Source organism: Microtus pennsylvanicus, chromosome 5 (assembly GCF_037038515.1).
Source record: "Microtus pennsylvanicus isolate mMicPen1 chromosome 5, mMicPen1.hap1, whole genome shotgun sequence".
In the NCBI taxonomy this organism is placed as follows: domain Eukaryota; kingdom Metazoa; phylum Chordata; class Mammalia; order Rodentia; family Cricetidae; genus Microtus; species Microtus pennsylvanicus.
This window is the reverse complement of record NC_134583.1, coordinates 121,308,441-121,335,417: the sequence shown is the minus strand read 5'-3', so window position 1 is coordinate 121,335,417 and position 26,977 is coordinate 121,308,441. Positions and strand designations below refer to the sequence as shown.

At 51.6% G+C, this 26,977-nt stretch overlaps 1 protein-coding gene across 1 annotated transcript; it reads left to right on the top strand.

Moving 5' to 3' along the window:
- Positions 1-1,329: 1,329 nt before the first annotated feature.
- On the top strand, positions 1,330-26,744 carry Pyroxd2 (pyridine nucleotide-disulphide oxidoreductase domain 2). Its single transcript, XM_075974129.1, has 16 exons — positions 1,330-1,706; positions 4,464-4,483; positions 6,019-6,112; positions 6,184-6,257; positions 11,981-12,136; positions 14,078-14,231; positions 16,421-16,482; positions 16,559-16,656; positions 18,393-18,534; positions 18,898-19,032; positions 20,380-20,452; positions 20,660-20,816; positions 23,116-23,270; positions 24,172-24,278; positions 25,693-25,813; positions 26,460-26,744. Exons 1-16 carry the CDS (start codon positions 1,580-1,582, stop codon positions 26,528-26,530), a joined length of 1,746 nt encoding a protein of 581 aa, XP_075830244.1. The 5' UTR covers positions 1,330-1,579; the 3' UTR covers positions 26,531-26,744.
- Positions 26,745-26,977: the final 233 nt, after the last annotated feature.

The following is a 26,977-nucleotide window of genomic DNA, read 5'->3' as shown; positions in this document are numbered from 1 at the left end:
CTACAGTGGGCTACAGTCATTGTTCTACATTCTGTTGCTAGAACAAAACAAGCCACACCTACACCCTAGACCAAAATATTCTGTAGGCAAACCACTCCCTGGATGGAATACAAAGTTATCCCCATAATTGGACCCTTGGTTGGTTCCTTAGACTTTGGTTTGAGGTAGAAACACATCTACTTCTCTATTCCTGGAGTACAAGGTCTGACCATTAGCTGCACCTGTTGACAATAGCCTAGAGGGAGCTGAACTCTCTGCCTAGGGCCAGGTGGGACCTTGTTTGAGGCCAAGCACAATGACCTTGAAGGAACTAGAGGTCAGTTCTCGTTCTCTCTCTCTCTCTCTCTCTCTCTCTCTCTCTCTCTCTCTCTCTCTCTCTCTCTCCTTTGGAATAGGCTCACATTTTCACATTTTTGGGCCTCCACAACCAAGGGGTTGGGGGTTTTAAGCATGCTGAGGTGGGGGGCTTCCTCCAATTCAAGGTTGGTCAGTTTGGACAAAAAACAGGACAGGGAGGCTGAGAGATCCACAATTTGGGGGTTAACAAGGCCTGGGCTGGCCTTAAACTTGTCATTCTGGTCCTACTGGCAGAGAAAAAGTCTTGCCAGGCTCTTGTTTTAAGCCAGAAATTTGTCTCCTTGTTTCTGATCAGAAGGCTAAGGTGGAAGCCAACCATTTTGGAATTCGGTCTTTATTGTCGCCATGGCCCCTCCCCCTGTTTGTCTTCTATCGGGGTGGGTCTGAGTCCCTTGGGTCGCAGCACTGTCCACCTCTGCTCTGGTGCCTTTCTCCTGCAGATGACTGACTCCTGAGGAGTGGACAGGTCAAAGGGACCCTCCCCCCATTCGAGACAGGACACAGGGATAGGAAGGAAGCACACTGGTTGCAGTGATGTGCAGGCATGAGTTCCAATCCTTGAGAATCCCTGGAAAACGTGTAAGTTACCAAGACAAAACTGTCTCAGAATTTCAAAGGAGCGACCCTCAAGAATTGCGCTTCGCCCAGCAATACTAGCCTAGGGTGGAGGGTGCAGGAGAGAACACACAGCTCTCAGGAAAGTAGGAGGCCTTTTCCGTTAGCCAAAGGCCCTGGCCCCGGTCGTACTGAAAAGGCAGCTGGGAGGCTCCCGCAACACGGAGCACCTGCCACCTTGCAAGATCGTACTCCAACCTGCAAGGAATAAAGTCTGACTTGATTGTGCCCCTCCCACTTCACGGGATATCTGCCCAGCCCCCAGCCTTTGCTCTGAGAATACTGAGGAAGGAGGCACCGGAAAGGCGGGCCTCTGCTTTGGCTCCACCCCTCCCTCCAGCCCTCTTCTATCCCACCACTGGGCCCCAGAAAACCTAGCTAATTGTTCCCATCTTGGTCCTTGCTCCCTTGGGTACTGGAGGTGGCACAGACTGTGCTGATCCTTAGGCTACCCGCCCCCTTAAATCTAGCGTGCACACTCAGCAGAAGCCCTAGCCCAGGGAACTGTGGCCCAAGGCCAAGGCTGACTCTGGGCTGTAACTCCTAGCCCCGCCCCCTGCCTGGGCCGCTGGAAAGCCGACTGCAAGCAAATTGTTGGGGGGCAGAAATGGCTGTCAGCCGCCAAGGTCTCAACAGGGCTTTGCACGCCTCTTCCTGCCCAGCTTGGAAACGAACTCAGTCGGGAACCGGGGGACGCTTGAAGCCCGAGTACGATGCGGTGGTGATAGGAGCAGGTAAAGTTAAAGAAGGCAGAGCTCAGGGAGGGAAGGCAGGCCTTTGGGGGGCCTCCAGGGAGCCCCCGCTGTCCCCTCGTCTGTGGGCACAACATGGCCAGGAGTCCCAGTGAGCAGGACTGAGTTCCCCTGGTCTGGGAGTCAGGAGCCCTTGGTTCTGGTTCCACCTTGGCCCTGCTGTGTGGTCTAAAACGGTTCTTGCCTTCTGGATTTAAATCTTTTTGTCTAGAGTGACCAGGGGGACTAAAACTCAGGAGCTTCCCAGTATCTCCTGAGAAATGGGTGAATTCCCTCAGCGAACTCAGTTGAGTTTCCTCAGAAAGCATATGGTACTTAAGGGTTAGGAAGAAAGAACCTGGACTGCAGGCAAAAGAAATCCAGCCGCTCTCAGCCCTGAGTTCTGGTACCCACCTCACGGCTGAGGTCATCCAAAGAGGAAAGAGCTGATTCCTAAAGAGAAGAGGGTGGATTTGGGGAGGGGGTCCCAGACTCCCTGTTGTACATCCACAGATGGTGCTCCCCCCTAATGCCTTCCCTCAGAGGTTACACCTGTTACCCAGGTGGTCTGGCAACATTTTGCTGACTCAGCTCAGAGCACTGACCTGCTGGGTAACCCAGTGAGGCACTGCCTAGTGCCAGGCTGCATTCCACCCCAGGGTCTTCCTTCCACACTCCTGGGACCTGAAGGCATTTCTTGGTGGCTGGGCTCCATGATGATAGCAGGTTCACATTTTCTGGGCTTCTCACACTGCTGTAAATGCTGGCCTGGTTTGACTTCTTTGTGTGTGTGCACACATAAATGTTTATTATACACAGACTAGTGTTAATTATCGATACTAAAATAAAGATGTGTCACACAATTTTAAAAATCACATAGTCAGGGCTCTTGATTTAGAGGCCATGTTTCTCAGTTGAAAACACATCAACCCAGCACCCCACACAGTGACTCTGGAAAAGGGCGGCAAGGCCCGAGCTCAGCGAGCTCCATCCATTCAAGGGCCATCCAGCTGTTGAGTGGGCATCCCTCGAGGCCTGGGGATGAGCACATCCTGCAGCAGGAGGGGACCGGTCACTAGACAAGAGAGTCAGCCAGGACTTGGAGGTAGGATTCTGACGTTTAGACCTTTGTCCTTTGTCCCTTGAAGTCTTTGTCCGTTCATGGCTGAACTGGGACCAGTTGGCCGGGAATCCTTTACTAGTTTTCTAAGATTGATAGCTGCCACTGATGAAAAGCCAAACAGCTACCACGTGTGTGCTGGTCTTGCAACCGGCTGAGTTACAGTCGGACAGTACTGGTTCTCCTCACTCAGCACCGCAAGGTTCCGCATTCATATGGAGACTTCATGTTTCATGCACATTACTCTCGGCCTTACATATGAAGGCAGCCATTGGTTGTTAAATGCCTCTCTTTAGGCCACACCAAATGAAGCTGGGAGCTGACTGCCTTGAGTTTACATGTATATTCAGAGAATGGCGTCTCCAACTGCAGGTTCAAACCAATGACAAGTCCAACAAGTATTATTTTAAACTTCCTTATGAAGCGTTTCTAACATTCTTAAAATAAAACCACATAGATTATCATATATAGACTTTTCACAGGATGGGTTAATGCCAGGGCAGGGAGCTTTGGTTCTGGGAAAACATTTGTTAGTTAGCTGTATGCCAGGTCATGGGGTAAGGTACATTTATTCTTGTAAATCGTGAGCAAAAGGGCTTGAAAAATCCAGTTTCAGAGACTCCATTAATGGATGAGAAGTTGGCTCAGTGACCTCTAAAATTCTGCATGTCTCCATGTAGGAAATTTAAAATAAAATCAACTCAGCCATGGAGAAATCCATCATGGGGTCATTGCTGCTCCCCTTCTTGTAGACATTTGTCAAACGAAGATCTGAGAGTTTTATTGAGCCCACACTGGGTCCGCGTACGTGCTAAGAGATCGCAACCATCTACTGACATCTGAAAGACTAAGAGTGGCATCTATCGCCAAGGAGAAACATGACCATAGGTCCCAAAGCTGCCTGACCCCCTCTGGGCCCTTTCTCCACCTGTGAATGATTCTCCAGCAACAGCTGAGCTGTCACGTGAGAGCGAGGAGCCGAGCAGGCTGGGTTCTGGGCGCTCAGTGTAGCTCTGATACCACTTGCACGGAGAATTACTGGGAGCTCGTGAGAAACCAGGTTCCAGCACACACCCCACCCTGCAGAACGGAGCCCAGCTTGTTACTACTGGTGCACACCCGGAAGCTTTATGTTCTAACCACTTCACTTTTTTAAAATTTTGAACTATTTATTTTTCCTTGTTAGAACACTGGGGACTGACAGATATCCCTGTGTGGATAAAGCCTTTGGGGGCACAACCGTGCCTGGCACGAATCACACTTGTGTCAGACAAGCCATGTGTGACAGCAGGTGTCCCCCTGAATGGCGCTCAGCTGACTGAATAGCACCTGTCCACACATGCCAGCAAATGGCCACCTTCACAGTCCTGTTCACCGTGATGGTTCCGTGCACAGTCACCAGCTAGCTCTAGGGACAGAAAGTCCAGTAACTGTGGACTTCTCCTTGACCTTGAAACAAGGAACAGCTTCTTCCAGGACAAGGTCAACAGAACCAGGAGCGGGCCTCCTGACTCCCCCACGGGGTGTCCCACATCCAAGTGTGGGCAGGGGAAAAGATGTGTGGCCGAGGGGTAAGAATGGGGACTCAGCATTTAAAGAACTTGCATTTAGTGACACTTTTCTTTTTTGTCTCGTTGCAGGGCACAATGGGCTGGTGGCTGTGAGTACCCCTTGGTCCCACTGCACTGACCCCTGAGCGGGTGGCTCAGCAGTGAAGGGGAGGGATTTTAAAAGCGAGCAGGACAAAGAAGGAAAGGGCAGTTTGTCTGTGTGTCTAATGTCAGTCCAGGGCCAATTAGAGGGGACATCATGGGCTCTTTTCCTTGTCCTGTCCCCAAGGCAAGGGTCCCCATGGCCTGTGGGAAGGTCTAAGGCTTATGAAATGTCACCAGAATAGAGGAGCAGGTTGGAGCAACCCGGGGTTGGAAGGGTCTCTCACACCAAGTTGGAGACATTTTGTGCTCTCCGAGGAAGAGAATGTTGGAAAGAACTGGAAAAGGATCTGAAAAAAAAAATAATAACAAGAGTTTGCTCCAGAGTGGATGCTATCAGCAAATGAAGACAACCCGGGAATCTCAAAGCATATCTGTAGCCAAGCGGGGGAGGGTTCTGCATTTCGTAGGCGTACAGGGTTTCCCTTTGTGCTCACACACCGCAGTGCAGTGGGCTTGCTAGGAGCCTGGGCTCATTTCCATGACCTCAGAGAAGCCTTGTTCACTGAAGTCATTCTAGGAAGGAGAAAAACATGTGTCTCTGTGTGCCAGGCCAGCTTCCCAACACCAGGCTCTGCTCATCTTTGTTCTTGATTGGAGAGATAGATCAGGACACTATGTTCCCTACACCTCTACACAGCAGCTCTGGCAACCCTCGCTGAGCCTCAGTTTCCCATCTGTAAAGTAGGGAGCACCACAGCAACTGTTCCTAGCGTGGCAGGCTAGGAACACCCACATAGCAGTCACCAAGCGAACTTTGCAAAATGTAACCTGTGAACGTCACCGTATTGCCACATTGATATCAGTGGTGCAAAGACAGATACACACACATATGCAAGTGCACACACACACACACTGCAGGCCTCTAGGCCTAGACTAGCTTAGCTCAATATATATTAATTTCCCAGTAAGTACTAAAGAAAGATTTGTAGAAACCCTGCATTTCCCCCTGCATAAAATTTTGCTGTAGCCACAGCACCCCTTTATTGCATTGCCACAGACATCAGGGCACATGCAATAAAGCATATTTTAAACACTTATTAGGGAGCAGCTAAGGTAACCCTCAGCAGCCCTGTGAGGCTGGAACTGTAACCGTTAGCTCTGTCTTTACATGTGACGGAACTGGGGCACAGGGATCAGCAGAAACGAGAATGAGGAACTGAACCTGGAGATTCTGGCCTGGCATTCTCAGCCTCACTATTCTGTCTTTGATGTGCCTGAGAGGAAGACTGGGGCTTGCTCCAGCCCGGAGGAAGGAGAGGGACATCCAGGGCAGGGTAGATAGTGCAATGTGCGTCCCCCAGGCACCAGACCTCCCCTAAAGGAAGGGCAGTTGTCTTCAGCTAGAAAGTGGAGGGGCAGATGTAGGCGCACCAGACCTGAGGGGACATCTAGACATGGGGCCCAAAGGGCGTAGCGTAGGCCCCGCAGTTAGGCTCCTTGTCAGCACAAGGGGTCAAGAACGAGCTCTCTGTCCTCACAGGCCGCATACCTCCAGAGATTTGGGGTGAACACTGTGGTCTTGGAGAGGCGCCATGTGATTGGGGGCGCAGCTGTCACTGAGGAGATCATTCCAGGTGAGTCCTTGAGAAGTGGGGGGAGAGGCAGGGGTGATCGGGGGTGACTGGTTCTTCTGATTTGGTTCCAGGATTCAAGTTTTCCCGAGCATCCTATCTCCTCAGCCTCCTGAGGCCACAGATTTACACAGACCTGGAACTGAAGGTACAGTTGCCCCTCTTGACCCGGTGGTTGGTCAGTTATTGGGGTGATTTCATCTTCCTGACCTGGAAGGGAAGCATCATACCCCACGCCCCAATGAGCTCCCTCCCTGAAGTCTTTCTTCTCTTCCAGACTGTCTAGTCCACACATCTCCAAGACCCACTTACCAAAACTTGGTTTTGTCTCAGCTACTCTCTGTTTTAAAAGCTGGGAAATCTCAAATAAGAAACAGGCCTCTTGTAAAACGAGATCTGTTAGCAGATCAGACCATTAGACTGTATGGCAGCACCTGTCTGGTGCCTTGGGCAGGGGCTTTCAGCTCTGTGTTGGCTCCCTCTGCTTCCTGGCATTATACTTGGTCTTCACAAAGCCCCTGCATGCAGCTTTGGGCACCTGAGCTTGCAAAGGTGTCTATTATGCCCTCGTTAAACTTTGGCATATCTACCACCATTCTAGACAGCGTGAGCCGAAAATGGCATCACTGCAATCCCCTTTGCACATTCTTGGTCTCAAAGATAAAAGAAAATAAAAACAGACACAGAAAGGAACTCAGAGACAGTTTATTGGAGTTAGAGGAAGCATGCCCTCAACATGGATGTCAAGGTATCGGGGGAAAGAGCTGGAAGATGAGGGATAGACAGTTATATTTTTAATAATGTGCAAAGCAAAAGGTTACGCCAGTGAGACACCGTGTAGGCACACCAGAGAAAGAACTGGGTGCCCATGGCCTTAGCCTGGATTTTTATTGAAAGAGTATTAGGTTATTCTTGTCTCAGGATAGCATTGGAGCCTTAGATGCTCTACCTTCTAAGGCCTAGCCAAAAGGGAATATTTAACCTTAATGTCATTTGGCTTAGACTTCCAGTCTGCTAAGAGTTGCTCTGGGTGGCCTAGAACTTGGAATGGACCTAAAATGGGGAGATTAACTTTTACCTTCTCTTTACCTTTGACTTGTGTGATCAGGGAGGAGTAGTGTTTTTACCATGAGTTTCTCATGAGTTTTAATTTTGTTGGCGTTGGGCCAGGAGGGACTGCTTGTATTTACTGTCGCCAGTTTACCCTTTAGCTCTGTGGCCAGGTGAAAGCCCTAGCCGCGGCTCATCTTTAACCCCGCCGTTAGTGACAGACAGCTGAGGACCTCCTCTTGCTGGGAGGCCAGTGCTGGGTTATTTTTAATCTGGCCGTGAAAGGCTAGAGTGTGAAAACGAGTTATAGCCAGCTTGGAGATTTTCCATGGCACGATCTGATATCCATTTGCTGTTTAATCTTCTGACCCCTCCCCCAGCATCCCCCACATCCCAGCAACAGGCCCACAGTGAAGTCCTGAGACCTTTGGGAGTACCTCTTGGGGGTGTAGCAGAATAGTCTTCTTAAGGGGGTAGTTGTTTGTCCCCCTTTCATTACGTTTTGTTGTCCTTGCCTTTGGCTTGCCCCTATTTAGTTGGAAAGCAGGGTTTGCTCTTTAACGTGTGTGGCGTGGCGATCTTGGCTAAAAGAGGTTCCCCTCCCTCACCTGGTTCAGATTTTGATGGAGGGGGTTACTGACCACCACCCTGACATTTGTCTCAGAGGCCTGGGGCCTCTTCCGGCTTCTGAACTGGTTAGAAGGGATCCTGGAAGCCCTTTTCCTGCCCCTTGTTCTCTTCTGGTCTCCTGACCTTTGTCCCCTGGCATGCCTGCTCCTGCCCCCCTCCTCCTTCTGGCAGGCACAGCCTCCTGATCTCAACCATCTCCTTTCTGAGGCTGACTTAGCTCCAGTGTGCTTGCTGGATTGTCTCCCACTTTGGAAGAAAGAACCTTGGAGCCTCCCGTAGTGTACAAGTCCTATGCCAGGGGAAAGAAGACAACACAATGCCACTGTTTACAAAGCTCTTTGCTCTACTAGAACCGGGTACAAGAGTCTGGGAACTAGGTGCTAACAGAAGCCCAAATGAAAAAATTATTATTTGAGAGAAAAACAGAATGGAGGAGACATAGTATCAGAAATGCATAGAAACCTAACCAAAGCCTGGGATTAGGTTCAGGGTCTTCAGTCCACATCATACATAGCCAGAGGGAAATTGTACTGTAGCAGATTTGGGGTGGGGGGCAGAGGCAGCCTTGGGCTTCCCTCCCATCCCTGGAGGATCCTATAGGTCTCTCCCATCCACATCCTTCCACTCATGCTTCACTGGGGAAATCTGCCTACAGCAAGGCCCTCAAACCTAGCCGTCGATAGGAATGACCTAGGTGCTGGCGGGGAAGTGGAGCAAACCAAGGTTCTTACTCAGAAGCTGGCTTTTAATGCTGTGGGACCCAGGAGCAGCCTTTTACAGCATCCTCCAGTTTGTGAGACACGGCTGGTCCTTCCCAGTCCCTCTCCACCTGGGATGGCTGAGATGCTGAGATGCAGGGTAGGCAGGGAAGGGGAGGTTTAGGTTTTGTCCCCTACGACTAACAACATTCCCTGAACAAACTCCTGGACATCCCAGAGGTGGTTTAGCATTATCTCTCTCTTCCTTCTCATAACTGGCCAGTCAGGAATGACAGAGGTACCATTTAGAAGCCCTAGAATCAGTTGGAATATATATATATATATATATATAGTCATCCATGTTCAATTAGTTACACTTGAAATAACACAGTTTTCCTCGAGCTGTTTATCGACTGGTTTGTTCAATGTTCCTCTGGTGCCTGCTTTGTGCTGAGCCCAGAACGAGGCTGCGGGGAGGTACAGTGAGGAGTGAGATACACAGGAGGGGAACTCTAAGTAGAGATGTTGAGTGACAGAAAGAAAATGGAAGACAATGTGATAGGAAGCAAAGTCCCACCCTCCCCTGGTGACCAGGAACTCCTTGAAAGGACGACAGGTAAGCTGATGTTCAAACAAGACGTCACTAGTCACGTGGACTTCTGATCTGAGAGAGCTCTGGTTAGAGAACGCACAAGTGGGCAGGCCAGGGCAAGTCTGAGCAGAGAACAGGCCCTGTGGCTGGAGCAGCCCAGTACACGGGGGATGCAGGGGCCGGGGGCGGGCAGCTCACGCCAGGACTGCGTTTCATCCAGGCAGAAGAGTTTAGTCAGGAAGCAGAGCGTGGGATTTATAGTTGATAGAAAATTAGTCCCCTGGCCACGTGGAGATGGCATGGAGGTTCATAGGCACTGGAGGCAGCTTCTCCGTGGACCACAAGATGGCGCTCTGTGATGAGGGCACAGGGCTGGAGAGGAGTGGACAGCTTCTGCAGACGGCTGACGAGATTTAGCCATATAAGAGTTGTCAGTGGTGAGGAAAAGGGAGGAGCTGAGTGTTCCTCACAGTTAAACAGTCCATCAAGTTGAGAGGAACCAAGGCAGGGGTTAGAAGGCTAGCTCAGCTCTTCAGAGCACTTCCTGCTCCTAGAGAGATCCTGGCTTCAACCCCCAGCACACGACTGTTCACCACCATCTGTAACTCCAGTTTCAGAACACTTGATGCCCTCTTCTGATCTCCACAGGGCCCCTGGCTCACAAGGCGCGACACATACACAATACTGGTATAAGCAAAATTAAATTTTAAAAAGAGGGTTCAAGGAAGAAGTCACTCCAACCTGTGATAAAGATTTCTCAACTTTAATGCTTTAAAAAAGCCCAGAGTCGCCCCTACCCACATTGGATTCTCTGTAGAATCCCCATGCCTGGGTGATGGTGTCCACTTGAAAGTCTCTGAAAGTCTGAGCATCTCCTGGGATGCTGATAAGGTATTCTTTTGCTTTCTTGCTTTTATCCTCTGAGGCACTATCTTGTCAGCAACATCCTGGCACTAGAACAATTAGTGTGCCAAGCCATAGAGGGGCACAACAGTGGCAAAACAGGCGGTGTCCCCACCCCAAAGTATTTGTGTTCCGCTCAGAGAGACGGGGACAAATGTATGTGTAATTAACCACGTGACGGCAAAATCAGGTTAAGGGGACAGAGAGCCTGCCAGTGTGGTCAGGGCCAGGGTGGGGCTTGTTGATAGGCAGTATCTGAGTAGAGTCAAACTGGGGGACTAGGCACGGGTCAGGGCAAAGAAGTGCCCAGAAGGCGGCCACAGTCAGCACCGCTGATGGTGACACACGGTGTCTGTAGTTGTCCTGGCTTGATCACAGTCAGCCCCGCTGATGGTGACACATGTGTCTGTAGTTGTCCTGGCTTGACCACAGTCAGCCCCGCTGATGGTGACACACGGTGTCTGTAGTTGTCCTGGCTTGATCACAGTCAGCCCCGCTGATGGTGACACATGTGTCTGTAGTTGTCCTGGCTTGATCACAGTCAGCCCCGCTGATGGTGACACACGGTGTCTGTAGTTGGCCTGGCTTGATCACAGTCAGCCCCGCTGATGGTGACACATGTGTCTGTAGTTGTCCTGGCTTGACCACAGTCAGCCCCGCTGATGGTGACACACGGTGTCTGTAGTTGTCCTGGCTTGATCACAGCACCGCTGATGGTGACACATGTGTCTGTAGTTGTCCTGGCTTGATCACAGTCAGCCCCGCTGATGGTGACACACGGTGTCTGTAGTTGTCCTGGCTTGATCACAGTCAGCCCCGCTGATGGTGACACACGGTGTCTGTAGTTGTCCTGGCTTGATCACAGCACCGCTGATGGTGACACATGTGTCTGTAGTTGTCCTGGCTTGACCACAGTCAGCCCCGCTGATGGTGACACACGGTGTCTGTAGTTGGCCTGGCTTGATCACAGTCAGCCCCGCTGATGGTGACACACGGTGTCTGTAGTTGTCCTGGCTTGATCACAGTCAGCCCCGCTGATGGTGACACACGGTGTCTGTAGTTGGCCTGGCTCAGCCACAGTCAGCACCGCTGATGGTGACACACGGTGTCTGTAGTTGGCCTGGCTCAGCCACAGTCAGCACCGCTGATGGTGACACACGGTGTCTGTAGTTGGCCTGGCTCAGCCACAGTCAGCACCGCTGATGGTGACACACGGTGTCTATAGTTGGCCTGGCTTGATCACAGCACCGCTGATGGTGACACATGTGTCTGTAGTTGGCCTGGCTCAGCCACAGTCAGTCCTGTCGTTGCATGGCTCCTTTGGAGAAGTAGATGTGCTCTTAGAAAGCTCTGTGTGCTGGTGAAACATCCCTAAATCAAGTCCGGATTTAAATGCATCAAGGGAACTTCCACTTAAAGTGACCTTGTATAGCAAATTAGACTGCCATGTAAATTTTTTAAATTATGTGAATTTATCCACCTTGTACATATGGATTTTCACACAACTGTTGCTTTATTGTTTAGTTTTAAAGTTTACTTATTTATTTCTGAAGTGAGGGGAGACAGTTATAGATGAGGGTCCCAGTTCCTGGGAATCGTAGCTATGTGGTTTTAAAATACAGATCTGCCTTCTAAAGTGGCATGGGACAAATTATTTACCTCCTCTGAACTTCCACTGTTGTGTGTGGAGAGGTAACAGCGTCTCTAGAGTTGAAGCGTAGTAGTGACTTTACATCTGAGTAATGTATGTGCATGGGTGGGGTGGTATGATGTGTTCCAGTATGGGGTGCAGGTGAAGGGTGCACAGCTTCATTGGTCTATCAGGGAGTGTCTGGGCAAAAGGGTTACTTATGATGTCTTCTAAAAATATAGGAACCAGGTCTGTACAACTTGGGATGAATCACAAGCATCCCTAACGGATCACACAAATGGGGTTGGAGAAAGGGCAGGAGCGGAAACATGCATCCCTCTAATGTCTGCGCTTTTTGTGTTCCGCAGAAGCATGGGCTAAAGCTTCACTTCCGAAATCCATACTCCTTCACCCCCATGCTGGAAGAGGGTACACTGAGCAAGGCACCTAGGTCCCTGCTGCTGGGCACAGACGTGGCTGGAAACCAGAAGCAAATCTCTCAGTTCTCACAGAAGGATGCCCAGGTAAGGAAGGCGAGCGGGAACGACATCCTCCCTCAGCAACCCAGAGTAGGCTCTTGGGAGGAAGTGGATGTCAAGGCTGTGGGGGCTGAACAGAGTGGTGGACAATGGTGGGCAGTGGGACTCAGAGCTGGCGTGTACTCCTCTGGAGCTGCTGAGCAGGTGGTCTCTGCATGCTGCGTGTCATAGGAATCCCAGGAATGCCTCCTCCCTCTGCTTTCACTCAGAACCCCACGTGTTACCCATCCAAAAGCCCATGAAAGCCCACAAGAAGAACTTAGGACAAGAAAGTGTTCTTTCACTTTGACATCAATCCATGACAGCCAAAGCAGGGAAGTGTCTGTGGTGGTGTGCAGATCTGCCTCCCAACACACACCAGATGGAGAATGCGAGCCACTTCCTGCAGACCCAGCTCAGGGACACGTCTGTTGACTTTGTCCAGATGAGTCAGCTGGTGACGCAATGGGCCTGGTATGGAGGGTTTTGCAGCTGAGGAAATGTTCTAGAACGGCCATTCTCGTAACAGCCCGGGTGCCAGCTGCAGGTGTGGCATCGAATCCTATCTCAGGGGAGGCATGTTTTATGAAGGAAACCTAGATTCATGCCGTCAATGCACTTGCCTTCTGGTGTGCTAACCTAGCATGGGACAAAGCCCAGACAGTCACAGGCATGCAACCCTTGCCCCTTTTCCCCAGAGCATCCTAAGCCTGGCTGTGTTAGCTGCTGCTCTTGAGGCTGTGACAGAATATAGACTAGAAGCAGCTTCAAGGAAGGAGGATTTATTTGGCTTGTTTGAGAGGGAACGGTTTGTGATGGCGGGAGCAGCTCACAGCCGTGGCTGTGGGAGTATGAGGTGCTGGTTGTTTCTGTCAGGGCAAGCTCAGTGGAAGCAGAGCCAGCCTGTAAGCCCCACATCCTGCGCGACAGTCCCAAGTCCTTGCCCGAGCAGTGCCACCTCATCCCCACACCTGAGCCTAGGAGGGATGGAGATCATAGCAGCTGGCTGACTGGAATTGCCCTCCTGTCACCAGGAACATCTGATGCAGAGGGATGAGGACCCATCTCTACTCTTGCCCAAATCCTGCTGGTATCAGACATACTGTGGACATCAGCGCTAAGGTCAGGGCCCACTGCCTGTGTGCATCCCTGCTAGTGACCACACAGTGGGAGACCTGGGACATTTCCCAAGGAACCTGAAGACCTCACCTTATGGTTTTGTGCTTCAAAGTGGCCATTTTGTGAGCCTTGCCTAGGGAAAATCTTATTGTTTGATTATGATTTTTAAGAAGTTCTTTACTATAGAACTTTATGTAATACCACAATTTCCTGGGTTTATCCATATGTCTAGCTGAGCCCAGATTCCTACTCCTGGGCTAAGAACCCATAAGAAGCTCTGGTGGTGGCAACTTCCATGCCTGTTCCAGTTACCAGCCCATGACAGGAAGGCAGAGTCCGGAACGTGGCTGTGAACAGCCCTGCTGGGGGCTGCTGAGTAAGAGAATGTGGGCTTCTGTGGCTGTGTGGGATGAGGCCACGTGTCAGACTGAGAGAAGAAAGAAGTGGTCAGCATGCCGGGAGAACATCTGCTTTCCACCCGTCGCAAAGGACATGGAGCTTCTAGATGGTGTTCTCACAGGGCCTGTACCCGCACCCTCAGACACTTGACAATTTAGGTGGCTGGTGTTGGCCCACACTGGCCCTTGGCCCTGGTGGCTGTTCTAATGCACAGGATGCTCTGCCCTTTATGTGTGGCATATACACCTGGAAGTAAAAGAGCCAAGCAGAGCCGAGCTGAGCCACAGCTAGGGATGTGGCCCAAGGAGCCATCGGGGCTCCACTGTGGGGTATGGCAGTCATATGAAAGTGTGGCCCGAAAGACCAGGCATGGAACAGTATCCTGTGGGATCCTAGATTGTGAATTGCTTACCTGAAGCTCTGTTGCAGGCCTTTCCCAGGTACGAGGAGTTCATGAAACGCTTGGTGCTGGCCATTGACCCCCTGCTGGATGCAATCCCAGTGGACACAGCAGCCTTCCAGCACAGCTCCCTGCTACAGAGACTCAGGGCACTGTCCACCCTGAGGCCCCTGCTGAAGGCAGGTAAGTCCAAAATACAGGAACCAGGGTGTGGAAAGTGGCCTTCATGGGAACAAGCCCACTTTCTGAAGGCCTAGAAGCTTGAAGCTCCAGGACAGCCACCAGTGTGAGTGTTACAGTTCCGAGGAGAAAAGTATTCTGGCTGTCAGGAGCCAAGGACTATTACAAGGTCACACCGCACAACAAACCTCACATAAGAAATTTATTGGGAGAAATACAAGAAGGTGGCTGTCTCTGCTCAGGTGAGAAGTAGTGAAGATTTACGGGGAGGCAGGCTTTATATAGGGTTTCTTTGTGGATTCCTGGAATTGGTGGGATTTTGTGGCCTGTCCTTGGGGCAAGCTCAGAAACTGGTGGGATTTTGTAGCCTGATCTTGGGCTTTTTTTTCTGTAGGCCAGAGCTTGGCCGCCTGAGTTTTGAGTGGCTGGACACAGGTGTAGTCAGCTAATAGACCACGGACCACAGAGGCTGTCAGAGACTCCCCCCAAAATTTCAAATTCCCCCATCCTAAAAACAGGGCCCAAGACAAAGGGTTGTATTCGCTTAGAAGAGTGACCCCAAGGCTCCAAAAGAGGAGAACATGAAGGAAGAAATTCCAGAGTACACGGTTACTTTGTGTTGCTCTGATGAAACGCCATGACCAAGTGACTTAGGAAGGAAGCGTTTATTTTAGCTTAAGGTTTCAGAGGGTTAGAGTCCATATGGCAAAGACAGCATGGCAGTGGGTGGCTGGAGCAGGAAGCTGGCAGATCACATCCTGTAGAACATGCAGATCCTAAGCCCCGCCCCTAGTGACGTACTTCCTCCAGTAAGGCTCCACCTCATAACGGTCCCATAACCTCCCCTAATAGTGCCAACAACTGGGAACAAGTGTTCAAATACGTGCGCCTAGAGGGGGAAATATCGTATTCAAACCTCTTCGTGGGAACACCAGGACCAGGGTGCACGTTGGCACTGGTCCCTCTGGGACTCTCTGAGGAATGTACTTTATAGGAGGTATGTCAGTCCTTGACTGTGTCCAAGAGAAGGGGCCTTGTCCCCCACCGGTCAGGGGTTCCCTCTTGAGGCAGTGACCTCTGGGCCATGCATCTGTGGATGAACTGACAGACGAGCCCCGAGAAGGAAAGGCGCGTCTCACAGAGGCCTTCACTTAATGCTGTAGGAATTCCCATGTGTGCTGCAGATCAAAGCAGGAAGTTCATTGCCACAGCCACAGCTAGAACATGATGTAAGAGCCCGGAGAATTTGAAGGGTTGCCTCCAAATGAGAAAGAATACTAAATTTAGAGCAAACATAATGAAAGGTCTGCGTCCAATTAGGGAGGTCTGCCGTGGGTCTGCGATAGAAGCTTGATCAAGGAGGCTTGCTGTTCTTCTCTGCCACCCTTTGGGCACACAGACAAATCCCCATATCCTAGGAAAATAAGGAATCAGTTAGCTATGGTCACAAGAAAAAAAAAGAAACCCCACAAAACTCCTTTGGCTTCTAAAAGTCAACATTTATTTCCCAAGGGTCTTTGTAGTTCAGCTGATCCCAGCTGGCTCAGTTGGGCTGGTCTGTTCTCATGCGTACGTCTGTGGCTGAGGGCAGCCAGCGGTGCCAGCTGTGTCTCTCATCCTGTGTGCGGACGCAGCACGCTACGCTGGGCATATACTTCCTTCACAGATGGGGATGCACAGGGGGCAAATCTGTGGCACACTTGTAAATTTTCCATTGGCTGGCGAGCCCCCAGGTAAACCCTGAGTACAGAGTAGCCAGCCAGCCACGCTGGGTGGTTACCACTGATTTCAGACAGCAGAGTCTGGATATGGAGGGAGCGAATGGACTTTGTCATCGACACCAAAAGTAGGCTCCTTTTCAGATTGCCAGTCCTAGGAACTTCATGCACTAACCATTCATATAACTATTAAGCAACTACTTTTGCAAGCCGCTAATGCAAAGGGGCCACAATGGCCAGAATGTTGTCCTGCTGCTAAAACGTAAGTGGTGCCCATGAAATTACAGGTCTTTCCTATGCAGGCTCAGAGCTAAGATAGTTAAAAGGGGCCCAAAGCCTTGTAAGGGGTGAAAAGCACACACTGCCCTTGAAACTCACGCTGTCTCCAAGTTTCTGCCTCTCTTTGTTCTTTTTTTCCAGGTAATGGGAAAGTCTCAAGGCCTGTGTCACTTGATCTTTATACTTCTCTTTCAGGGCGCACCCTGGGAGCCCAGCTCCCCCAGTACTACCAGGTCCTCACAGCCCCCATTTCCAAGGTGAGTGTGGCCAGGTGATGGCCCAGGAACCTCTCCTGCCTCCAGGCCCTTGAGCCTTTGTGGCTTTGCTCTCCAGGTGCTGGACCTCTGGTTTGAGTCTGAGCCTCTAAAGGCTACGCTGGCAACAGATGCTGTGATTGGAGCCATGACAAGTCCCCACACTCCAGGGAGTGGGTGAGTAGGGACCAAGGCGATGGGCAGCGGGGAGCAGGAGCTGCTAGAGGGGAACATACTTCCTAATGAGAGGAAGCTCACAGATCACCATTCTCTAAGCTCAGCTAGTGTATCAGGCGGGAAGTTCGGCATATCATGCGTGTTGAATGGACTCTCAAAGTCACATCTGAAAACTGGAGGTCAGAGAGGTGTCCTGCCCAAAGTCACAAAGCCTAGTAAGAGGCAGAGCTGGCTTCTAGAACATGCTGTCTGAACCCCAGAATTCCTTCTTAGCTACTCTTCTCTATGCATCTCCAAGAAAAGCCTCTTCCTGCTATTAGTATCTTCTGTCCCCCTCTTGCTCTGCCTCTCTCCCTCCTCCTCTCTCTCCTCCTTCCTCCCGTCCATGCCTCTCCTTTGCTGCATACTCACCCAGCTCCTCCCAGGGATGAAAAGCTGGCCTGCTCTGGAGCAGATGTGCTTAGAGCCCATTGGCAGTCAGACACAGTGAGGGCAGTGGTTGTGGTTTGAACTCCTAAGACACAGCTAGAATTGTCAGTGAGACTTATCTCCCCAGGATGAAAGCACCCCCCCCCCACACACACACACACAGGAAGTGACTTTTCAACAGAGGTCAAGCCAATCCTGAGTTCCCCAGGAGAAGCATCAGCAGCGCAGCAGCATTTGCTGCACTCTGCCAAGCTCTTGACTAACCAACCAGCCAGTGTGGATCAGGGGCCTCCCATCCTCTTCTCTCGGGTCTTAGGGAAGCTGAGCCACTGGCCAGCTTGAGAAATGTGCTTTTGAGAATCCATTGCTTCACTTAACTCCTGATGAGCACCTGCCTAGGCTGGGTGATGGAGACACAGTAGTCAAGGAACCAGAAATCCTCCCAGAAGAGAGACCCAGAGGCAGCAGAGACCATGAATTGTGGAGTGTGTTCTGATATGGGTCAGCAGGGAAAACTGCCCTGCGGTAAAAAAGACACGAAGCAGGAACTGTCTGAAACAAAGGGAAGAGAAGGGGCTGGCTGGAAAAAGATGGAAGGAAGCGGTTCCAGGTGGTGGCCCAGGAGGGACAGAGGCTGGAGTGGTATGGACAAGTGCACCATTCCTGCCACCAAAGGGACTTGGCCTAGGAGGGGTGTGCAGTGTGAGGGAGCCTGGTAGGACCAGGCTGACACCAGGATGGAGCCATGGACACCACCTGATGAGACCGGCCTTCCCCCTCAGGCAACACTGCAGCAAAGGCTGTGAATGGAAGACTGACAGGAGCATCTGACTCTGGGACCAGGGCACAAGGGGTGGCCTCCAGGGAAGCAAGTGCTGGGGAGCGCTAGTGACCCTGGTCTACCTGTGTCTGGAGGAGAGGGGCAGTTAGTCATGGCATCCCAGTACTCAGTGGACACATAGGCAAGGATGACACCAGGGGTTCTGCCGGAACCTGAAAGTGTCCTTCACTTGACTGGGATGCCAAAAAGGAGCAGCTCAGAGAATGGTGAAGGTGCTGGGTGTAACATGCATGCCAGACATGTGCCCACGAAGATGCCCACAGGAGACAGGCACAGGCAGGTGCCTGGAGTGATGATCGCAGCACATGGAGCCTGGAGTCCTGTCATATACATGCGCAGGGAGAGGGTGGCATGAGATGGCAGGGCACTGAGCTCAGGGAAGGCACCACAGGTCCAGTACAGAAAAGGGTCATTGGCATCTGAATCTGAGACGGGCTCCCGCCTCAGCCCCGTGCTCTGCCCTCAGGTATGTGCTGCTGCATCATGTGATGGGTAGCCTGGAGGGGACGCAGGGCGCCTGGGGCTATGTCCAGGGTGGCATGGGTGCCCTCTCCGATGCCATTGCAAGTTCTGCTACTGCGCATGGAGCAAGTATCTTCACGGAAAAGGTGTGGATCCCATTCCCCAACCCTCAATATTGGCCTGGCTGCGGCCTAGAGCAGTCTCAGGTTTAGAGAGATCCCGGAATCACTGATGATCTGAGCTCTACACCTCTGAGGGCCGGTGGCAGCTGACAGTTGTCAGTTGTCTCTAGGCCTAATATTCTGGCAAACCCTTCAAGTGCACCAGTCATGAAACCATGCGTGAGCTGTGCTCCACGGTGGGTGGGTTGCATCATTGTTCCCCGGGAAACCCCTCTGGTTTGGGGCATGGGTTTGTGGTGAGAAGATCGGGTGCCTACGAGCTGCACCCCCCACTTCTCAACCTGGGCTTCCTTCTGGGGGCTTTGGGGTCTCTTGCTGGGACTCCAGACTGTGGCTAAGGTGCAGGTGAACAGTGAAGGCCATGTTCAAGGAATCGTACTGCAGGATGGCCAGGAGGTCAGGAGCAGAGTCGTCTTATCCTGCGCGTCGCCACAGATCACCTTCTTGGAGCTGACGCCACAGGTGAGGTGGGTCAGGGTAGAGGAATCTGCGGGTAGGGAGCCCAGATTACATCAGGGTGGGAGACCCGAGGACTAAGCCGCCGCCGCCTCTGAGAAAGTCGGCAGCTTACAGTAGAGAAGCCTCAGAGTGAGAAGACCTAGACCGTACAGCCTGCAGCAGGGCGGGCTAGTGCCAGAGCCCAGGTCTGGCCTTATCATTCTTAAGACTTGTCTACTACCTAGACTTGGATTTCCCCCTCTCGCTGTCTCAGATTCTACCATCTGCAAGTGATCTATTGTATTATCAGTGCTGGGAATGGAGGTTTGGGAGTTTTTGTTTTGTTTTTAGCGCCGCCGTAAAACTTCTGGGCAGGTATGACCTTAGCTCATAGACAGAGAAATTGGTTGATAGACTGAGTTGCTGCTGCCGCTTGCCTGTCACCTGCAGTGGCTGTGGCTCTGCCGGTCTTGACTGAACTCAGTTCTGTGACTGGGAAAAACTGGCTGGCTGTGGTTGGTTCAGATTCTGTGACCCCTGGCACAGGAGCACCAGCATGTTCTCTCCGGCCTGGCAGAGGGCGACAGCAGGCAAGCTCCAGATTGTTTGATCTGGATCCGTCTTATTGACACTGGCTAAATCTCCCAGCCTGTCTAGGGGGTCGTGTGTGAGTGGGGCAGAGTTGGGGGGTAGTGTGGAGAAACGTGGAAAGGGGCTTGCACCCAGGAAAGGCTCGGGACGTCGGAACATTGTAATTGGTCATACCTTCCCTGTCCCCGAAAGATAAGGTGTATGTGAGCGCGCAGTCTCACCCATGTGTGGTCCTGCCCTTGGGGACAAAGCATGACTGTATCTGAATGTTTCCACTCACAGAAGTCTCAGTGCATATTGTTAAGGCAATTCTGCAGCAGCAGAATAAGATGCATAGAGATGTCTATCCTTGTCCCAAGCAGGGCGTGGCGAGATCTGCTCCCAGTCAGGACAGTGAGCCAAGTGTAGGAAGACATGCTTAGCCTGGTGGGGGGAGAAACAGGGGGACTGGGGTGGTGATGAGCACAGGAAGACATGCTTAGCCTGGGGGGGGAGAAACAGGAGGACTAGGGGAGGGTGATGAGCAGAGGAAGACATGCTTAGCCTGGGGGGGGTGATGAGCACAGGAAGACATGCTTAGCCTGGTGTGGGGTGGGCAGAAACAGAGGGACTGGGGTGTGATGGGGGGACTCCAGGAAGTTCTCACAGAGCAGGTGGTTTGGGGCTGAGTTCTGAAGGAAGAAGAGGATCTCTTCAGGCAGAGGTTGAAGAACTGACAGTCCGGGTAGCTTCTCTGGGCCTTGGCTCCCCCAGGCCTTTCATAGAGCTCTCTCCTTCCAGGAGTGGCTTCCCAAGGCCTTTGTGAAGAGGATCTCCCAGCTGGACACACAGTCTCCGGTTACCAAGATCAACGGTAAGAAATGGCTAATTGCATCTGCCTTTGACAGCATCTGCATGGGAATCTCTAAGTCAGGAAAACCCAGCCACACTGTCCTCTCCATGCCCTGACCCCCAGCTTATCATCTTTGACTTCTGGCCCATTACCTGGACAAGCAGGTTGTCACTATAGAGGGAGGACCCTGCAAGGCTGGGGACCTAACCTGACCTTTTGGCTCCTCAGTGGCTGTGGACAGGTTGCCAAACTTCCGTGCGGCCCCCAATGTCCCCAGGGACCAGATACAGCCACATCATCAGTGTTCCATCCACCTGAACTGTGAAGACACCCTGCTCCTCCACCAGGCCTTTGAAGATGCCAAGGGTGGCCTGCCTTCCCAGAGGTAGGTGAGACATGGCCGTTATGCCCCTGTGTATTCTGATGTAGGGGCTTGGCCTCTTCTCCCTTGCACTAAACCTTCAATGCCCCAAGATCAATCTGTCAAAGTCTCTCCATATTCTAAGAACACAAAGTGTATCTCAGACAAGAAATCTGAACATCGGAGATGAAGAGCAGGGCATTTGGGAGAGTCCCAGGTTAGTGGAGGACAGTCCCAAGGAGAACACCCAAACTGAGAAGAGGAGGAGCTACTGGGCGAGAGAAGGGAGTTCTTAGGTGCAGTGAAGATTCGGCAGAAGACATGCTCACTTAGCCACTAATACATGTCTGAGGAGCCCCTTCACCCACGCTCCTAAAAGCACCCGCACCCCAGCTGTGTCTCCATCCTTTAGCAGCCTCTGTGGGGCCGACTCCCTTCATCCTATTGGTCAACAGACATGTTCTGGGATCCTGCTCTGTGCCAGGCTCCACACGGGCAGGTTGTGGGGCCTGGGATGGAAAGCAGACACAAGTTTATGATAAGCCTGGTACGCGAGGACTCTCAGCATGGCAGCTGGGGAGATGGCTCAGAGGTTAAGAGCATTGACAGCTCTTTCAGAGGTTCTGAGTTCAATTCCCAGCAGCCACATGGTGGCTCACAACCACCTGTAATGAGATCTGGTGCCCCCTTCTGGCCTGCAGGAACACATGCAGATAGAACACTGTCTATAGAATAAATTTAAAAAGAAAAAAAAGAACTCATGGCATAAGATGAAAGAGATGCTAGGCTGCCCTGAGGCACCTACTCTTTGTCGGATATGAAAGAGATACCCACGCACGAGATCTGCGCCTCTGTGCTGGCCTCTGCTGGCTACAAAACAGCCAACATCATGCATGGACAACAAGCACTAAGGGGAAAGAGGTGGGGGGGGGGGAGTCTGCTTTTTTTTTTTTTTTTTTTTTTTTTTGCTTTTTAAAGAAGGCCTCTCTGATGCTGTGACATTTGAGCAGTAAGTTGGAGGAAGCAAGGCAGGTCGCGGGAGCATCTGAGGAAGAACAACTAGAGAGACGAGCAAGTGCAAAAGCCCCAGGGCAGGGATGTGCTTCTGCACTGGGAACAGAGAGATAAGGCCATAGTGGAGGTGCAAGGCCACAGCGGCTGGCCAGGTACTCTCGGCTCAAGGAAAGCTTTCCCACCAAAGTGCACAAAAAGAGAGGAAGCCTGTTGCACTCGGTTCCCGGATGTAGACTGACCTGGGTGAACCCAGCAGAGTGATGGGCAGAGTCCAAGTACTGGGCGTGCTTTAAGGGTAAAGTGGACAAAGTGGGTGAGGTTTGCTGTTGGACAGGAAGTGGTGTGTGAGAGAGGAACCACTGGGCAATCATGAGACAGGAAGAGGCTTCTGGGTGGCTTGAGAGGATGTTAGACAGCGACCAGAGAGGCTGGCAGATACCTGAGGTGAGATGGGCAGCTGAAGGATGCCAGCCTGAGAAAGGGCATCTCCCATGACCTTGAAAGATGCCGTGCGGTCTGGGAATGGTTCCATCACCTCCAAGCCCATGGTTTCCAAAACTGTGGTGCTCAGGTCCCTTCTGTAAAATGGCAGAGCCTGTGTTTAACTTTCTCACATTCCCCTGCAGCTCATCAGTCATCTCTAGAGGACTTGAAAATGCCTATGTGTGTGCTGGGTAAATGGCCGCCATGCAATGTTGTTTAGGGAATGATGCCAAGGGGAAATCCAGTGCGTTCCGTGAGGCACAGTCTTCACTTTCTCTGTAGTATTTCTTATCTGTGGTTGAAGAATGCACAGAGCACCAAAGCTATCTAGAGATCTGAGGGACTTATGCTTCAGGTAGAAAAGGTGATAGGCTGGACAGGGCACCATACTGTGATGGTTCGCTAGGTCTAGATGCTCTGGTTTGGCCTATTCCAGATAAGGTTCCTGGGCCATGAGGAGAGGGACAAGCTTGGCTGGACCCTGGCCACCTGAGCATCTGCTGAGTTGGGCCTGACTCCTCCATGGTGCTCACTATCTAGACCCTGGTTAGTATTTGAGTTGGGGAGCCCAGATTAGAACACAGGTCTATGGGGAAGAAGACAAAACCTGACCACACCTCTGAGCCAGGTGAGAAAAAAACACAGCCCTGGAATCTGGGACTGTGGTTCTAGAGGAACATCACAGAGGTGGTCTGGACTGTGCTAACCACCGTGGTAATCAGCCCAGGTCAGTGGTCTCTGACGGCCTTCATTTTATCTCGTGCCACATCAGAGTGGCCCTGAGCTCTTCTCAGTCCTGACCTTCTCTGCTCCCGCCATATCACAGGCCTATGATTGAACTCTGCATCCCTTCATCACTGGACCCCACCCTGGCTCCGCCCGGCTGCCATGTGGTCTCCCTCTTTACTCAATACACACCCTACACCTTGGCAGGAGGCAAGACCTGGGATGAGCAGGAGAAAAACACCTATGCAGACAAAGGTAAGGAATGCAACACAGGTTGCTCTGCAGGGCAATAGCTGTCTGTGGGATCCAATGGGCAGCCCCCCCACACACACACAACCTCATCCAGGCTAAATTCTGCAGGTGCTGTCCCAAGGGAAAACATGTGCCCAAGGTGACCTTATATCGACATGGTGAATGTTGCTGTGATCAGGCACTAGGTTAAGAAAGTCAAAAGGATGTGGTCCCAGGCCAGAGAGATGACTAGGCAGGTCAAGGACATGGACAACCCTAATAACCAGAGCCTGGTAATCTACCATTCAGTGGAGGGAGAAAACCAACACCCAAAAGTTAGTTGTTATCTGACCACCACACACATACACACGCACACACACATGCTCAATAATACGTAGCATTTTTTAGAAAGCAGAAGACTCTGCTCCTACCCTCCAGTTGCTCAGAGGCCAGTGTGGGAGACTAACTAGGGAACAGGTCACCATGGCCCATTGTGCTTTGTGAACTCAAAGGAGGAAGCTAGGAGTCAGAATGTGGAAGGCACTCAAGGGAAGAAACATCGAACTGGGTTTTCAGTGTTCGATGAATGGGGGTTGGTCCAAGTGCAAAGAATGCTCCGAGCAAAAGAAACAGCTTGGGCAAAGCAATGAGAAGAAAAATTCTTCACAGATTCAGGTGGTGGCAGTAGCCTCATGCTTGGGTCAGGGAAAGAAATTAGAGCGTGAGGCTCGACTGGCCATGGGCCTCTTTGATAAAGCATTTGCTTATGGACCATTTTTCAATGTGTTTGTTTTTTACTTGCTGGTATATAATTTGCATAGGATAAAATAAACCCATGACTCATATAATTTAATAGATTTTAGTAAACTCATGAGTCAACCTTATTGTCCTCTCTTCTTCCCAATGCTTTCCCTGGGCACCACAGTGTTTGATTGCATTGAGGCCTATGCCCCCGGCTTCAAGAGTTCTGTGTTGGCCAGAGATATCCTCACCCCACCGGATCTAGAGAGAATCTTTGGGCTTCCTGGAGGGGTGAGTGGACCTCCTTCTTTTCAACTTCCTACCTGCCTTCCTAACTGGCTCCTTTGGGCTTTACCTGGACTTCATTAGGAAGTCCTAGAGCCCATGGCTGAGTGGGGACAGGAGACACAGACACACAGATGCCATTTGAGGTCACCAGGCCTGCAGCACTTCTACCCCAACCTCCCCATCAACCTCATCTAAGGAGAGCTCCCTGCCTCCCTAAGGAAACAGGTTCTTGTAGTGAGCTTTACTTACCAGATAAAGGAGACAGGAGGCCAGAAGCTAGGAGCCTCTGATAAGCCAAAGAGTTCCGTGAGGATCAGGGAGCCGGTGAGGAATCAGGAAGTCCCATGAGGCAGGGAGCCCATGAGGAGTCTGGAGTTCCATGAGGAGGCAGCTCCAACCCCACAGCCACAGCAACAGCTAAGCCTGAGAAAGCTAGAGTGAGCTGAGTGGTGTGTGACACACATCAGTGGGAAACCCAGCATGGATGCCGTCATGTTCGTTCTGTTACATTGATTATGTACCAAGATGATCAGATTTGTGGCCTACTAGATAAATAAAAGACACTGGTGACATAAATGTCACCAGTTTGCCTCTTACGTTTTAAATGTGGCTCCTAGCAAATCTAAAACTGCACGCATGGCTTTGGTCATGCTCGGTTTCTGTTTTGATGGCGCTGGTCCAGACAGAAGGCAAAATGCCAGGCAGTGGGAGGGAGAGGGACTTCACAGGCTGTGTGGCTGATCAATGTGAGGCAGGGATGGGGGAGAACTGTTGGTGACAGTCTGCGCCGGAGGGTGGACATGACTTGAGGGTTGAACCAGAAGCCAAGGACGGGAGGGTAGTGTGTGGTCATGAAGGCAGGATGGCTTGAGAGGGGCAGGGTTGGGGAGGAAGTGGTTCACATGGGGACCAGATGAGGAGACAGCAAGAACAGCCCGTGGTGACATTTAGCAGATAGATACCCACTGCCTTTCTAGAACAGTCTGGCCCAAGGGAGCAGAACCAGGTCCCACTGTGCCACATCTGCTGTGGACAGTGATGCTCATGGAACAGGTGTAGGGGTGGGGCACTCAGGGCCAGGTGGAGATGGTGGCTATCCGAAAACCCATGCCTCATCAGGAGCCTGTGCCAACAGAGCAAGTCCATCTTCCCAACAGACTCAGGGGATCATGGTCTATAGCAAACCCTCAGAATGTCCCCCTACACTCTATAGAGGCCCCTACTTTTCTCTCTTCCCAATAAAGCACCATAGGAACTTCATCCATAGACCAGGACAAGCCCCTCCCCTCTCTCACCCTCAGTTAGGAACCCAGGGAAATATCTAGAAGCAGGAGGATCTGGGTTGGAGAATAGAGCCAGCCAGGATGGCAAAGCCCATAGCACCACTATGCTAACAACTGTAGCCCTGCCTCCACAGAACATATTTCATGGCGCCATGTCCCTGGACCAGCTCTACTTTGCCCGTCCAGTGCCCCAACACTCTGGCTACAGATGTCCTGTTCAGGGCCTGTACCTCTGTGGAAGTGGGGCCCACCCTGGTGAGTGACCTACTTCCTGTGTGGGCTACAAGGGCTTATGGGGCGAGGGCGGTAGGTAGTAAGCTGGCAGACAGAGGAGGGGATGTGGGAAGCAGGGTAAGCACACAACAGTATCTCAGCCAGGCTGCCACAACCCTCAGCTTTTGGTCCACACCTCCTCCCTAGGTGTAGGGACATGCTCTGATGGAGGGTAGAGGCAACTCCTCCAGGGGTTGTGGGAGACTCACATTCCTTAATTCCTCACCCATATTTGAGACCAGGAAGGGTCGGTAATGTGTCTCGACTTAGAAATTCTTTGCTGTGCCAACTCCAAGCCTACCTGACTTCACCGTAACTGTCATCTCCTGGTGACACCCTCTCTGAGCTGTGGCTGAGGCCTCCCATGAAGAGCTGTGTCCTCTGTTTAACCCCCTACCCCACCCCCGATTCCTACATTTCAGCTTTCCGTGCTACACTGCTAAGTGCCCCCCTGTAGTCTGGCAGACTGAGGAACAGGAGGCCAATGTGACCACAGCCTGCCCTTCCCCAGCTGTGTGTGGCGGCTGCAGGGAGCCCAGACAGTGTGGTGGTTGTTCTAGTTGTGGCTGCTCTCTGAGCCCCGCCCTGTCCCTTTCTGGTGGGTTTCTGAAAGGGGCTTTGGTTCCAGGAGGAGGCGTCATGGGAGCAGCTGGACGGAATGCGGCCCACGCAGTCTTTAGGGACCTCAAGGGCCTGTGATGCTGGACCAGCTCTGACCGGGGGAGAAAAGTTTGCCCTGCACTGTTGAGCCGCCTATCAGGCCACCTGCCCAAGATGCTGATCAGAAGGATGCCACGGGAGGCGACTGTGTTAACAAGGCGCCATCGTCTGAATTGGGGCCCGAGTCACATTGAGCACAGTTTCGCCTCGACTATCTGAGTGTGTCTTATTAAAAACAATGTTTTGTACAGAGACTGTATTGTTTTTCTGTATGACTACAGGTGGGAGGAACTTGGTATACCATTTGGACACAGTCCACTTAAGAAATGGAAGAACTTGGTCCAACTGTCCCCTTGTCAATGAGAATCCCCCAAACTGATTGGAGGGCTGGCCTGCCAAGGCCCAGTCAACAACTGTCATATTCTTGTCACTATGAGAACAAATTCACAGCCCCAGTGACAAGGTCATCCACATGATGGACCTGAG

What these genes read in the sequence shown, in the direction of transcription:
- Pyroxd2 (XM_075974129.1), top strand. Translation starts at nt 1,580, where the DNA reads ATGGCTGTCAGCCGCCAAGGTCTCAACAGGGCTTTGCACGCCTCTTCC. An exon ending in TCCGGTTACCAAGATCAACG is followed by an intron (nt 20,453 to 20,659) that starts GTAAGAAATGGC and finishes TTGGCTCCTCAG; the next exon opens with TGGCTGTGGACAGGTTGCCA. An exon ending in TGGAAGTGGGGCCCACCCTG is followed by an intron (nt 25,814 to 26,459) that starts GTGAGTGACCTA and finishes CTTTGGTTCCAG; the next exon opens with GAGGAGGCGTCATGGGAGCA.